The following is a 15534-nucleotide window of genomic DNA, read 5'->3' on the forward strand; positions in this document are numbered from 1 at the left end:
CACCTCTATCAGCTGACGCCAACAGGCAGGAACAGGGAGACAGAACACTGAGAGCACAGCAGACAAGGTTACGAGGTGTGTGTGCTCAGTCAGGACAGTTTGAACTGATGGGTCAAAGTTATGGACCTTGGAAAATATTTCCACAACAGGTGTGTAATAACAGAAAATACTTGAATGAAATCCCTGCTGCACTTAGCAGCTGTAGATTATATACAGAATTTGAGACAGTCATACGAGGTCTTGTTATTCTAACTCTCCCTGTAATGATCAGCTTAATAATGATACTGTTTGTTAAACACACTGCGCTGTGGACCTGGAAACACTTGAAGACAATTGTCTATTAAATCAAGACAGTGTGAATCGATTGATGAATCTTTCCCTGAAAGTTGTGATATGGGGTTTGTTGCTACGACGAATCGAAAGCAAAACATATATATATTAATAAAGTAAGGCGGTAATATCATCAAATCATGTTTTTTTTTTTTTATTAAAAAAGAGAAATGGCTTTTAGAAAAGTGAACTTACTCTCATCGGAAACACACTGCAAGAGCATAAGAGGAAAGAGAAGAGAAGAATTAAAAAGCTGCAGTTCTGGTAGATAGTGCTGATTATATTATTATAAATAAATATGCTTTGCACATTGCAGAGGACATTTAACAGATCAAAAGGGAACTGAGAACGTTTGAATGAGAGCCGCTTGTCTGAGCAACACGTCTGAAAGAGATCTGGTGCTGCGACTGCAACAGGGTCTCGCTCGCTGTGGTCAGCACGTTGTTGATGTTAGGAACAAAGTCATTTTGTGAAGTTAGTGTTAATCATGTTGTGAGGGATCCTGGACTTTTACTTGAAGTCTCCCTGAAAGGAACTCACTTTCTCTTGTTCCTAAATTGAATCACTCAATAAAGTTATGATGAACACAAAGAGGTGGAGCTGAAGTTTCAAGGTGTGGACATGGTCGCCCTCTCCTATAAAGGAAGTTAGTTCAGACCGTCTTCACCACATCAGCTTATTCCTCACACTCAGAGCGAAGAAGAAGAAGAAGAAGAAGAAGAAGAAGAAGAAGAAGAAGAGCATCCATCAGACATCTCTCTCAGACAGGTAAAAGAAACAAGGGAGAAAACACTAGAAAAACTTGTACTTTACTTGAGTATTCTTAGTTTATGCTACTTTATACTTCTAGTCCACTACATTTTAGCAGCCAATATTGTACTTTTTACTACATTTATTTGACAGCCCTTGTTATTGGTTACTTACAAACATATTTTGAAAGAGAGTCACAATCACAATTTAGGGCGACAGGGTCACATGCCTTACATGACCCTAAATTGGTTCCGATATATTACACAGTGATCGTGCCAATTCAAAATGATTCTGCATGATATTTCTCGTCAGATAAAAAAAAGTTTAATGTCAATAGGGTTAAAACATAAAAGACTATTATTACTGTAATGTCCACATTATGTGAATAAAGCCATTATTCTGTTTTTCTCTTTTCTGTTGCAGGTATTGTTCAGACTGACAGACAAAAATGAAGGTGAGGAATGTGTGGCTCTGATCATTATAATTCATTATTGTTTCATCTCTAAATAAATAATATTTAATGTTGTTAGTCGTTTCTGTGGATTTATGATTGTTAATAATTAAGGTTCAGATAGAAGTGAAGTGCATTGTTACAGCAAGCAGCAGACAGTGTTATCACTAACCCAACTGACTGCGCCCAAAACATTTACCTGTTGCAGGTAAACAACGACAAGACAAAAAGAGGGCATAATCAATAATTACATTTAGTGAAAGTCCTACTTGCATAAAACCACTGTTTAAAAAGCACTTCAGTTTATTTATCTTAACATCCCAGATCGCAGCATTGTTATTCCATAGCAGGAGCTATTGAATTAAGTGTAATTTTTAATGAATTTTGTATATATTTTTAAAAGTATCAAGGATAATAATTAAGGGACAAGTGTGTTTCTTTTTCACTTGTCCTCTCTCATGTTTGAAACAATATCAATGACTTGATTTGTGTGCAGATGGCTGGCCTGTGTTGGATATCTGTGCTGCTGGCAGTCAGTCTGTCTATTGGAGACTGTGCGACGCTGAAACTAGATTACGTTAAAAGAATTGCTCAACTCATCCAGAAAAAGCGAGTCAATTTGATTCTAATAGTACTTAAAAGTTCAGCGTTCTTTAATCCTTTCAGAGTATTGATGTATTTTATTGATGTAGGTATTGGAGATAGTTGATTAGTCACCAGAAATATCACAAAAGTCTTTAAAATTAACACTGAACGTTGAGAAAAGTGTCTCCACAACAAACAGGTTTCAGTCTGATTATATTCACAGTCACTGTATCCAGAAAACTAAAGGTCCAGATCATGAAGATGTTCCCCCTTTTCCACAATTGTATTTTGTTTGGAGCTGCAAAACATAATTGATAACTTATAAAGTTGTATATATTGTTATATCATACACAAAAACTACAGTTTTTTTGTATTTATTATTTATTACATTATAGAAAACGGTTTACCTCTAACAATAAACAAATAACTCCTATAAAGGAGAATACAAAAATACACAGGCCTAATTTAAAATAAATCAACACAGCACTTGGGGAGTCCTCTGCACATTTGAAAAAAATGTATATAATTATGATGGGCCCACTTTGAAATAAATAAAACATATAGCTGCACCCTAAAAAGAGTTAACTGAATTATGACTGAAGATCGTCAGCTGTCTTCCTCTTCCGTTTTTCTCCTCGATACGTAAAGGCTGCAGCACCTTTGACAACTTCTCTCTACATATCAAACATACCGGTAAACCAGCATCGTTTGCTGTGAAAGCACATACCTCTAACCACGCAGGATTAAACCCTCTGTGTTCCTCCGATACTTTTCTTTTCTTTGATTTATCCATAGTTCGCTCATTGAGCCGGGGGTCAGGTTATTCGCCTGCAAGAAAATGAGCTGGTGCGGGACCGTAGCAGGATGTGACGCATATTTGAGTTGATCTAATTAAAACAGTTTTTTTAATTATTTGTATGTGTCACAGTATCACCTCAAAATACAAGATACGAAACATTTTCAACCGTGCAACAACATTTAAATAGTCCTACAAATACTTTAATTTGATTTACTTATTTTTGCCTAAGCTCAAGGGAGCCAGAGTGGAGGGCTTAAAGAGCCGCATGCGGCTCGAGAGCCGACGGGTTGCGGGTTGCCGACCCCTGGTCTAGCATCACCTTTAGGATGACATTTGTGATTTTATAAGTGAAATGTCTCGACAACTTCCTGTTACACTAAGGACTTGTTCAACCGCCTCAGTTTTAGTTCATGTTAGGTGCTCATTAGTCAGTCTTATAATGCTATCACCATAAAACATTACCATTAACAGCAATGTTAAGCCCATTAATGGTAGCATTTATCTGAGATGATTGCAGTGTGGAAGAACAATCTCAAAGACTCAGCATGGCTGTAGACTCTCAGTGTTGTTTTGGTTAAGTCCTCTGACATTTCAATAAAGTCTCCACTGTCTTTAGTTTTACATCTGTTCAGCTGGTTAAGATCTTAAGTGAAAATCACTAAATCAAATGTGCATCAGTAACGTTGTCTGATCTGAAAGTAATGTCAGTACTTATTGATTACCTACATATCAAATGGAATATCAGGAATGTTATGGAAATAATTATCATAGACGCCAATTTGTAACATACAGGACAAACCTTGATGTCTGTTTACCTTCTTTAAGGACACAGGCTGCTTAGCCAATAATGTTATTGTTCCCATTCTGTGACCGGTCAATACTGGGTCACAGATGGTCTGTGTTGTGGGTAAACTGGGATACTTCCTTCTCTGTATTTGTGGACTCCAAGGTGAAATCTTCGAGGTCATAAGTGTCCGACGCAAGTAACTCAGTGTTCCCACACTGTTTAGGCTATCTTCTCAAATATGTTGTTTACTCTCTGCGAAACCAGTTAGATGGGCTGGCAAGAGAGAGGCTCTCCAGAAATTGACGTGGCAACTCTACCGTGAAGTCAGAACCTCTGACTCTTGGACTTGTGATGTGAATCCTCCGGCCGTTAACTCCAAATAAACCACCAGTGTTTGACATCAAAGCTACTGCTCCTACCGTGTCTCCTTCCTGAGTCGGTGACTCCCACTGCATAGCTACACAGAAGTTTCCTCTACAAGGAAGATGTTCTTTTTTTCGTTTTTAGGTGTTTTATATAAGACAGCAGAACAATGTGACCTTAGAAAAGCAGGAGGGATCACAATGTGTCCTCTACTCAGAGAATGTATGTTTATGAAAACCTGCCTTTCATTAAGCATATTCAAGCAGTAGCCTATACACCAACAAAGAAACACATGAGCACATACATTTAAAAAAACTCATTCAAATGTTGCAGCATGTATACTTACCATTGTGTATGAATACTTGTACTCTGACAAAAGGTAATACTGTGTGTCTGTTTTATTTGACAGCTTCCAACAAAATGGGAAGCAGTTCAGCGTGGCAGTAAACATCCCAGAGGTCCCAAAAACAACTAAGGAGTTGGAAGAGGTTATTTTACCTGTCAATCGGGAAAAGTTTAATGATGATCTTGGTAAAGGCAAGGTGTACAAAGGCAACAATGCTGTTGTGGCAATTCCTCAGAGGAAAGACACCTACACTGACCATGCAGAGGCACAGGTACTAGACAATTTAGGCAACTTAGCTAACACACATAAGGGTAACATTCTGGTCCTCTACTCCTGGCTTTCTCCATGTGGTGACAAGTGTACAAACATTAACAACCAAAACAATATCTTAACGAAGATCAAAGAAAAGGTAAAGCCAAAATGGAAAAGCTTTGCCTTTGTGTTTCATACAGTATATACTTGGTTCATGGACAACAACAAGAACAAGAAGGACATTCCTGAAGCTGACATTAAAATGACATTTCGTAATCTTAGACAAGTAATAGTTGACGACAACATTTTCCGCTGTTACAAGCCAGAGAAAAAAAAATTCCAATGTGTCAAGTGCTTCCAAAATCCTTTAGATGTTGATCCTGTGGCTGCGTGTGTTAAAAAGTAGGAATGAATGTGTGTAGGCCAAAAGAAGAGCTGACCTAGGCATTGACACAACTGGATCCTACTAAAATGTTACTTTGAAAAGTTCATTAATGCTCAACAATGCACTTCCTGCTTTAAATTGCTTGATATTACACCGGCATGCTAAGGACCCAAACACACTCATATTTGGTCACAAACTAATCAGCAGAGCTTTCATCCATTTCTTGCAACATAACTCTGAGGTTGATTTAATGTTTAGTATATTGACTTATTTTGGTGTTGTTCTATGTTAATGTTGTGATTTATCTTCTGTACTTACTGCAGTTTGACTCAGTGTTGGTTTGAGAGGCATTTTTTGTTCTATCCAAATAACAAAACAAAAAAAGCCAAAATAATTACAGTCCACTGAGATTTAGAGACACATAATAAATGAATGACGTATCAAATTAAAATGTTGTGCTTATGTAACGGCCTAACAATTTAACATATTACGGAGGGAGGTTTGATATTTGGTTCATGTTGAAAAAGTGTTCAAAACATATACTACCCTATTTCAAAAAGCCAAAGAAATGTTTAAAGAGTGATATTGTTTATTGTACATCAACCTCAGTCATAGGGTTTAAGTGATTGTACTCAATACTTATGTTAAGCTTTACCAAATGATTTCTGCTTTTTCTGATTAAAGCTTTGCTAAGCATTCTCACTCTGTCTGTGTGTCAATCATCTGGAAACTCATAACAAAACTGTTATTTGATAAACTGAGCTATGTAAGTTGAACATGAACTAATTATACTACTGTATAGCGTATGCTCACGTCTGATGGGAGGTTTGCTATAAGAGTGCTAAAAAATAAGAAATGGATGTAGGGATGAACTCCAAGAGAAGGAGCCTCTCAAGTATTACAGTACCTCCTGCATGTTGCCGTGCCTTCAGCCTTGATGTTCAAAGTGTTTCAGAAACCACATGGCTTGTGCCATAACCCTGTACACACAGTGTTAAGACTGACTGTCCACTTTCCTGTTGTCTTGTAATGGTGATCTCAGCACTGACTTTATTTAAGTGAAAAGCTTCTTGAACAGAGAAACAGTAGTTGGACAAAAAGCAGATCTTAAATCAAAAAGATCATGAGATGCAGTTGGGTATAAACAGAATAGTTACAAAAAACCCATGCTATGTGACGCATATTGTAAAGTAAGTACTAAACACTTTTCTGATATTCACTGAATAAATATATTCATCGATAAAAGCTGTTCTTTAACAATAAAATCAAGAAAAGTTTCCGGTAATGTTGGTTAATATTGATAATGCCATGTTTCTGCTGTCATGTTTTGGAACTTACTGAACTTTAAGCTAAATGTTGTGTCATTTATTTGTCTTTCTTCAGAAGTGCCCCCTGCACAGGCCACTGTTACTTGGTAGATCACAATAACTGAAAACCACTTCTATTTGTATCTTTCTCATTTGTGAGAAAATGCAGAAGTAGACATATGAAGCTCAGCAAGTTCAACCAGGAAGACCGTCTTTACTCATTCATTCACTATTTCTATGTTACTACTTTCTCTCCTCTCAATAAGTGATCGGGGGCGTCACTCCCCAGCTTAACCAATCACTTCGCTCTATTCTCACAAGCCTATCATAGCGCTCCGCTAACTCTTTTAAATCTGCTCTCCCCCTCTGACAGCTGTCATTTCAGGTGACTCGACGCAACCCTCCTCCACCCCTTTTCACCTCCTGTCCCTCTGAATCCAGGGTCAAGCTAAGCCCCTCCCCTTCAGACCGATCCCAAGTATCCATTCACCACCACCAGGGTCAAGCTAAGCCACTCCCCTTCAGACCGATCTCAACTATCCATTCACCACCACCAGGGTCAAGCTAAGCCCCACCCCTTCAGACCTATCCCAACTATCCATTCACCACCACCAGGGTCAAGCTAAGCCCCTCCCCTTCAGATCGACCCAACTATCCATTCACCACCACCAGGGTCAAGCTAAGCCCCTCCCCTTTAGACCGACCCAACTAACCATTCACCACCACCACCAGGGTCAAGCTAAGCCCCTCCCCTTCAGACCGACCCAACTATCCATTCACCACCACCAGGGTCAAGCTCAGCCCCTCCCCTTCAGACCGACCCAACTATCCATTCACCACCACCACCAGGGTCAAGCTAAGCCACTCCCCTTCAGACCGACCGAATAATTTGTTTTGTGTGCAGATGGCTGGCCTGTGTTGGATATCCGTGCTGCTGGCAGTCAGTCTATCAATTGGAAACTATGCGACGATGGATATAAGTTATGTTGAAAACGTTTTCAAATCAATCTGGACCAAGTGAGTCAATTTGATTCTAGTCGTACCAAAAGTTCAGCATTTATTGATTCCTTGAAACATAATGTGTGACTGCTTGTGTTTGGGATGCACAAACCCTGTCAAATTAAGAGAAAGCTTAAGACTTTTCCTTTTATTAAAGCTTATATTGAGGGCTGGCTAAAGCTTGCCATTTACATCCTCCTGGGTGTATTTTAATGCATTTTATTTTATTATATGTCCACGTTACAATTGTTGTCATGTGTTGTCTACTTTTATAAATGTATTCACTGTCATGTATGTTTGATGATGTGTACACGCTGTACTCTGAGACAAATCTTCAACTTTTTATTTTGAGATGTATTTGTTCTGATTTGAATGCAGTTGTAAATATGCCAGTCACAAAAGGTATCACAAAAATCAACCAAATCTTCAAAATGAACACTGAAATCTGCTTAAAGGTGGGGTAGGTAATTCACTTCAGAAACACTTTTTGTTATATTCCATGGAATGCTCTTAACATCCCGATAGCAATGAAAAAATTAAATGCTTTGACAATAAATACATTAAAAAATGTCATCCGTGGAAGCCGTGGCGCTGTAAAAAGCACGACCAATCATCTGAGCCGGCCCGGCTAAAGTAACTGGATGGCCTACCTGCCTGTCAGCCTTCCATCTGTGCACAAACTTATCTCGTGCCCTCATTGGTCATGTGCGCGTTCGTGTGTGTTGGAGGAGGGGCTCAGCCTACCTTTAATGTGAAGATTTAATGTGTAACAAATGTTTTATCGGACTCATATCATTGTAATCAACACTTGTTTTTTCTGATTAAAGCTTTGCTAAGCATTCTCACTCTGGCCGTCTGTGTGTCACTCATTGGGGACTCCTGCATAACATAAGTGTTATCTGATAAACTGAGCGACGTAAGTTTAACACACCAAACTAACAAAACTGCTTCATAGCTTATGTGCTCACACCTAATGAGAGTTATGCTACAATAGCACAGACAAAGAAGAAACAGGTATAGGTGATAATAAATCTAACTAAATCATCCAAATGAACCATACAGTTAATTCATCACCTATCTGTAAACATTATAACTCTAATGCAGGAGTCACTGTATAATTGGACTAGAGTTTTAGCTTGGTGTTCCTAATAATCTAGCAAATTAGTCTTGTTACCCTCGCTTCCTGTGTGTCAAAGAATAGATTTCAAAATACTGCTGCTGGTTTATAAAGCATTGAATGGTTTAGGCCCAAAGTACATTTCTGACCTCCTGCTAAATGATGAACCATCCAGATCTCTCAGGTCTTCAGGGACTGGTCAGCTTTCTGTCCCCAGAGTCAGAACTAAACATGGAGAAGCAGCGTTTAGTTATTATGCTCCAAATATCTGGAACTAACTCCCAGAAACCTGCCGGTCCGCTGCAACTCTGACTACTTTTAATTGATATATTAAGGCTTATTATTTTTAGGGTTAAAGTCCCCTACGTGTATTGGGGTTAAAGTAGTTAAAGTCATTATTGGGATTAAAGTCCCCTACGTGTGCCGTTTTGGTTTCAAGACCCTGGTTTGCGGAGGACACCAAAAAAGTCCTAGAAAAGACAACTTAAACTTAACTAATGTGCTTTTAAAAAAGAGGAATAGTTTTGGCGAAAACTAGAAAGGTACCATGGGGTCAGATTAGAATGTTCTAAAGGGGGGTTCGTTTGAAACACTTGAAATAACTAAAGCACAAGTTATTATGAGATGCTGCAATGATCTGTTTGGTGTTTCAGCCAATCAGAGACAGGTTCTGTATATATCTGAGACCTGTAATATATTGATGAAAAACAGTATGATCGGGGACCTTTAAGCATATTCAAGCAGTAGCCTATACATACACCAACAAAGAAACACATGAGCACATACATTTAAAAAAACTCAATTCAAATGTTGCAGCATGTATACTTACCATTGTGTATGAATACTTGTACTCTGACAAAAGGTAATACTGTGTGTCTGTTTTCTTTGACAGCTACCTAATCAAATACTGGCATTTCAGCGTGGCAGTAAACATCCCGGAGGACCCGGAGAAGTTGAGTGAGGCTTTTGATAAGATCAATTCAGTCTGTTTTCTTTGACAGCTACCTAATCAAATACTAGCATTTCAGCGTGGCAGTAAACATCCTGGAGGACCCGGAGAAGTTGAGTGAGGCTTTTGATAATATCAATTTGGACGATGTGAAGAAAACTTGTATTGATGAAGGCAAGGTGTACATAGGCAGAAATGCTGTTGTGGCAGTTCCTCAGAGGAAAGACACCTACACTGAACATGCAGAGGCACAGGTACTGGACAATTTAGGCAACTTAGCTAACACACATAAGGGTAACATTCTGGTCCTCTACTCCTGGCTTTCTCCATGTGGTGACAAGTGTACAAACAGAAGAAACAAGAACAATATCTTAAAAAAGATCGAAGAAAAGGTAAAGCCAAAATGGGAAAGCTATGCCTTTGTCTTTCATACAGTATTTACTGGGCCCCGGGGCGGCAAGCAAGCTACTGAAGCTGAAATCCAAAAGACCCTTCGTAATCTCAGAGAAGTAATAAAGGACGACAACATTTTCCGTTGTTACAACCCAAATAATACAGGATTCCAATGTGTCAAGTGCTTCGTAGATGCTTCAAAAACAGCTAATCCTGTGGCTGCGTGTGTTAGAAATTAGGAATGAATGTGTGTAGGCCAAAAGAAGAGCTGACCTAGGCATTGACACAACTGGATCCTACTAAAATGTTACTTTGAAAAGTTCATTATTGCTCAACAATGCACTTGCTGCTTTAAATTGCTAGATATTACACCGGCACGCTAAGGACCCAAACACACTCATCTTATTGTTGGTCACAAACTAATCAGCAGAGATTTCATCCATTTCTAGCAACATAACTCTGAGGTTTATTTACTTTTTAGCATAAGATTGCCTTATTTTGGTGTTGCTCTATGTTACGTGCCGTAGTGGGTGCTTGGATGTGTGCTTGTGTGTCTCTCTCCCTCTCCCCCTGATTGTCTCCCTCCAGGTACAGCCTCTCCCTCAGGTGCTCCCAATCCCCAATCAGGGCCTCCATAAAGGACCTGAGGAAGGCTGCAGTCTCCCTCTCCTTCTCCTCTGGCTGCATGTGTGACCAGTGCAGCATGTGTGGTGTGGTGTGGTGTGGTGTGGTGTGGTGTGGTGCGGTGCGGTGCGGTGCGGTGCGGTGCGGTGCGGTGCGGTGCGGTGTCTCTGTGTGAGACCTTAGAGTTTAACGTGTGTTTAGTTCATTAGGAGGAGATGTGCTCCAGTGTTCTTTCGTCACTTTCTTTAAAAATAAAGTTGTTCTTTGTTTACATTAGTTTACGTTGCAAATTGGCTGGTGAGGCCTCTTTTTCTGTTACTAATTAAAACATTTTGTTCTATCCAAATAACAAAACAAAAAAAGCCAACATAATTACAGTGCACTGAGATTTAGAGACACATAATAAATGAATGACGTATCAAATTAAAATGTTGTGCTTATGTAACGGCCTAACAGTTTAACATATTACGGAGGGACGTTTGATATTTGGTTCATGTTGAAAAAGTGTTCAAAACATATACTACCCTATTTCAAAAAGCCGAAGAAATGTTTAAAGAGTGATATTGTTTATTGTACATCAACCTCAGTCATAGGGTTTAAGTGATTGTACTCAATACTTATGTTAAGCTTTACCAAATGATTTCTGCTTTTTCTGATTAAAGCTTTGCTAAGCATTCTCACTCTGTCTGTGTGTCAATCATCTGGAAACTCATAACAAAACTGTTATTTGATAAACTGAGCTATGTAAGTTGAACATGAACTAATAATACTACTGTATAGCGTATGCTCATGTCTGATGGGAGGTTTGCTATAAGAGTGCTAAAAAATAAGAAATGGATGTAGGGATGAACTCCAAGAGAAGGAGCCTCTCAAGTATTACAGTACCTCCTGCATGTTGCCGTGCCTTCAGCCTTGATGTTCAAAGTGTTTCAGAAACCACATGGCTTGTGCCATAACCCTGTACACACAGTGTTAAGACTGACTGTACACTTTCCTGTTGTCTTGTAATGGTGATCTCAGCACTGACTTTATTTAAGTGAAAAGCTTCTTGAACAGAGAAACAGTAGTTGGACAAAAAGCAGATCTTAACTCAAAAAGATCATGAGATGCAGTTGGGTATAAACAGAATAGTTACAAAAAACCCATGCTATGTGACGCATATTGTAAAGTAAGTACTAAACACTTTTCTGATATTCACTGAATAAATATATTCATCGATAAAAGCTGTTCTTTAACAATAAAATCAAGAAAAGTTTCCGGTAATGTTGGTTAATATTTATAATGCCATGTTTCTGCTGTCATGTTTTGGAACCTACTGAACTTTAAGCTAAATGTTGTGTCATTTATTTGTCTTTCTTCAGAAGTGCCCCCTGCACAGGCCACTGTTACTTGGTAGATCACAATAACTGAAAACCACTTCTATTTGTATCTTTCTCATTTGTGAGAAAATGCAGAAGTAGACATATGAAGCTCAGCAAGTTCAACCAGGAAGACCGTCTTTACTCATTCATTCACTATTTCTATGTTACTACTCTCTCTCCTCTCAATAAGTGATCGGGCGCGTCACTCCCCAGCTTAACCAATCACTTCGCTCTATTCTCACAAGCCTATCATAGCGCTCCGCTAACCCTTTTCAATCTGCTCTCCCCCTCTGACAGCTGTCATTTCAGGTGACTCGACGCAACCCTCCTCCACCCCTTTTCACCTCCTGTCCCTCTGAATCCAGGGTCAAGCTAAGCCCCACCCCTTCAGACCGATCCCAACTATCCATTCACCACCACCAGGGTCAAGCTATGCCCCTCCCCTTCAGATCGACCCAACTATCCATTCACCACCACCAGGGTCAAGCTAAGCCCCTCCCCTTCAGACCGACCCCAACTATCTATTCACCACCACCAGTGTCTAGACCCCGGGGGGGTTTCATCGGATCGGTTCTCCCCTCCCGAATGATACGCCAAAACTCCATTACATTCATTTGTGTATTCCTGGCAATAAATATGTATTCTTACATCAAAACCTTCTCTCCTGATTGAAATAAGGTTAAGATGCCGCTATGTTGACGGCATCACCCTTCTCTATAGAAATGTTCCTTCCCTCTGACTGTATTCATTGCAGCGACACCCTGTCACCTTGAACAGCAGAAGCTCCATCAAACATTTCTCCAACAAAGGTAAAACATATAGGTTAAATAAAACATCGAAGATTGTGTGAAATGTATGGAATTTGTCTACGAGATGTAGTTTGAAATATATTTTTAAATGTGTATATGGCGGTATAAAGAATATTTATTCTTAAGTTGTTGAAAATGCTAACTATCTGGTGACATATCTGTATATTATATGAAGTGTTTGTGTGGCTTGGGGGCAAATAGAAACATATTGTAATGGAGGCTGTGGAGGAACTACTAGCTGGCCATTTTGGTCAATGTATGTAAATAATATGTAAAAAGAGTACTTTTACTTTTGGTACTTTAAGTATATGTTGATGCCAATAATATTATATTTTTAGTTGAGTAACATTTTGAATACAGGGATTTTAATTGTAACAGAGTATTCCTGAACTGTGGTATTTCTACTTTTACTTAAGTACAAGATCTGAGTGCTTCTTCCACCTCTGCAGTTCAAGCCTTACAACTCAATTGTCACGGGAGTAGCGGCACTGGGCCAAAGGACCACCAAGCGGAGACTTCATCTCAAAAGGGGAACCACAGAAGTTGTTAAAATCATTTGTTTACATTACTAAGAGCGAAATGTAGTGTAACTCTAAATTAAATGAAACAAAATCAAACGGGGTGGAAACCAGGAGACAGAGACTTACTGATGGCCACCAGCTTACAGTATACGTATGTATGTAAAAGTCAGCTGATCTGAGGCCTGTTCAGAGAAGGCTGTCACAAATGTCTCAGATGATTCAGCAGAATGTCTCTCTTAAAACTTTGTCAAATATGTGTCACCCAAAAGGTTTGGCAATGGTTCCCGGTTTCTCTATACAAACTAATGTTTCTTCTTACTGTATTCACTGCAGTGGCACCTTCACTCACAGCACAGAGAAGACAACAGAAGAACTAGAGAGAATCTCACAGACATCTCATTCTCTAACAAAGGAGATAAAAGATTTTCACTTGGCTGTATTTAGCTTTATTCTTTGCATTTAGTGATTTAATCGGGGCCAATGTTTTCACCAAAGTGTTTAGACTTTAGTTAATATACAATGTTGGCTTATGTTTTAGAGTGAGGTTCATTTAGAGACTGATTCTAACCCACAAAGCAAGTCCAAAATGTTCCCAATCGGCCATGCATTTTGAAAACTATGTTCTGCATATGTTAATTAATGCTTATTAATAAAACGTATGCCAATCGTGCACATTTCCCAACATATGCAAGTCAACATGCAGCAGTTTTTATGTGCTGGGGACCCGTACTTAACATTTAACATAACACTTTTATTTCCAGGTTCACAATAGGAGTCTATGAGCTGGCAAACAGACTATAAATAATGATATTGTTTGTTAAACACACTAATAGAGCTGATCTGTGTGCAGATGGCTGGCCTGTGCTGGATGACAGTGATGCTGACCGTCCTCCTGTCTGCTGGAGACAGGGCGGATGCTGTGGACAGGGCGGACGCTGAAGTGGACACGGAAACACTTGCAACAATCGTCTCTCAAATCAAGACAATGTGAGACGATTTCTGAATCTATCGCTGAAAGTCACTGTTATTACTTCTTCGAGACAAAGCAATGGTCTGTGCTATGCAGGATGTTGTTACGATGAATAGAAAGCACTTAAAGGAAGGCGGTAATATCATCATATCATGGTTCCCTGACATAAAGAGGAGTGCAAAGAATGTGTCTGGATCTGTCATTTGTGTATAAACACAGAAACGACAACTGCAAACATGCAGGTACCTCGGCTATGAAAATGTGTTTCTAATTTAAAAAATAAAACATCAAGCCGGAGGGCTGATCCAGACAATTTCCTTTTTATTTAGGAGTAAGGTACGGCTTTTATCAACGTTAATACAATACGATAAGACTTCATTGTCATGTCAAGTCTGACATTTTTCTTTTTCTTGCAAGTTGTTCAAGAGCCTCTAACATATTTGACCTGGGATTAACTCTGTATTTAATTTTAGAATTGACTGGTATACTGGTGTGGTAACCGTGACTGAGGTTGCCACATGTACAGCTAGTACTTGACAACGCCACCTCCTGCTAAGGGGCAGGAGGAACCCGTGGACCCTAAATGTAAGTCGTGGATCGCTTTGTTTAAAGCTTCCCTTAATCGGTCCAATTATGTCAGAGGCATGAATTCCAAAAACATAACACAGCTTTATTTAATAAGTGTTTGGAAACAGTTTAAAATGTCGATCCATGTCCAGTATAAAAATGGCAAATACAATTCAATACATATATAAGTTACCCTCCTCAGTTGGGTCCGCTGGGTTGCAGTGCCTGCTAATCGTGAGGGACAAAAACAAGAAAAGCCACACACCAAAACAACATAAGCATGCAATATTTAAACCACAATCTCTATAAAATAATAACAGTGAGATATTTAGCATACAGAAAATAAAGTGTCACACCGTGCAGTCCCTACACTGAAGGCAGGCAGCGTTCCACCCGGGCCCAGGCCTACGCCGCAGAGGAGCGCAACCTACGACACAAATATTAAAATGATTATACTGCCATACACTGCACATGAAGAAAATGGGTAAGAAAATACACAAGAAACAATATAGGACAGTGGCTGGCCTGGTCTTCCACAGAGTAGGTTTCCAACTCGGCTTAATCTTGCCGGGGAAATGGTCACTTAATATCCCGGGTAGCTGGGCCGGTTGTGTACATTAAGCTCCGGTCTTGTGCCTGTCGGGAGAGTTTTCCTCCGTCAATGGTAAACTCTCGTCTTGCACTCGCCCTTTGTGAGAGGGAGAAGACCAGTGACAAGCAGCCAAGAGAGACTTTCTTGAACTGACGGCAAACTTTTTATGGCTTCCTGTTTACTCGGTCACCGGTCATGTGACCGCATCAGGTGACAATGACGTAAGATTCCCACACTGGCCTCGCCGAAATCTCTCACAAAGTAAAACTCAGGACCA

The 15534-nt window shown here is 39.5% G+C and overlaps 2 protein-coding genes across 2 annotated transcripts in view; one reads left to right on the top strand and one right to left on the bottom strand.

Moving 5' to 3' along the window:
* The window catches only part of LOC117560171 (protein dachsous), a 59429-nt gene extending 56103 nt beyond the window's left edge, over positions 1–3326 (bottom strand). Inside the window, exon 1 of the mRNA XM_034236987.1 lies at positions 2844–3326. The gene's annotated coding sequence lies outside the window, so the exon portion shown is untranslated. The remainder of the gene's footprint in view (positions 1–2843) is intronic.
* On the top strand, positions 1005–5750 carry LOC117560173. The gene is made up of 4 exons (XM_034236997.1): positions 1005–1098; positions 1504–1534; positions 2028–2140; positions 4475–5750. Exons 2-4 carry the CDS (start codon positions 1529–1531, stop codon positions 5067–5069), a joined length of 714 nt encoding a protein of 237 aa, XP_034092888.1. The 5' UTR covers positions 1005–1098; positions 1504–1528; the 3' UTR covers positions 5070–5750.
* Positions 5751–15534: the final 9784 nt, after the last annotated feature.

The sequence above is a fragment of the Gymnodraco acuticeps genome, unplaced genomic scaffold (genome assembly GCF_902827175.1).
Source record: "Gymnodraco acuticeps unplaced genomic scaffold, fGymAcu1.1, whole genome shotgun sequence".
Classification (NCBI taxonomy): domain Eukaryota; kingdom Metazoa; phylum Chordata; class Actinopteri; order Perciformes; family Bathydraconidae; genus Gymnodraco; species Gymnodraco acuticeps.

Excerpts from the sequence above, each read along its gene's own strand:
- LOC117560173 (XM_034236997.1), top strand. Across the intron at positions 2,141-4,474 it reads GCTCAACTCATCCAGAAAAA|CTTCCAACAAAATGGGAAGC; the intron begins GCGAGTCAATTT and ends TTTATTTGACAG.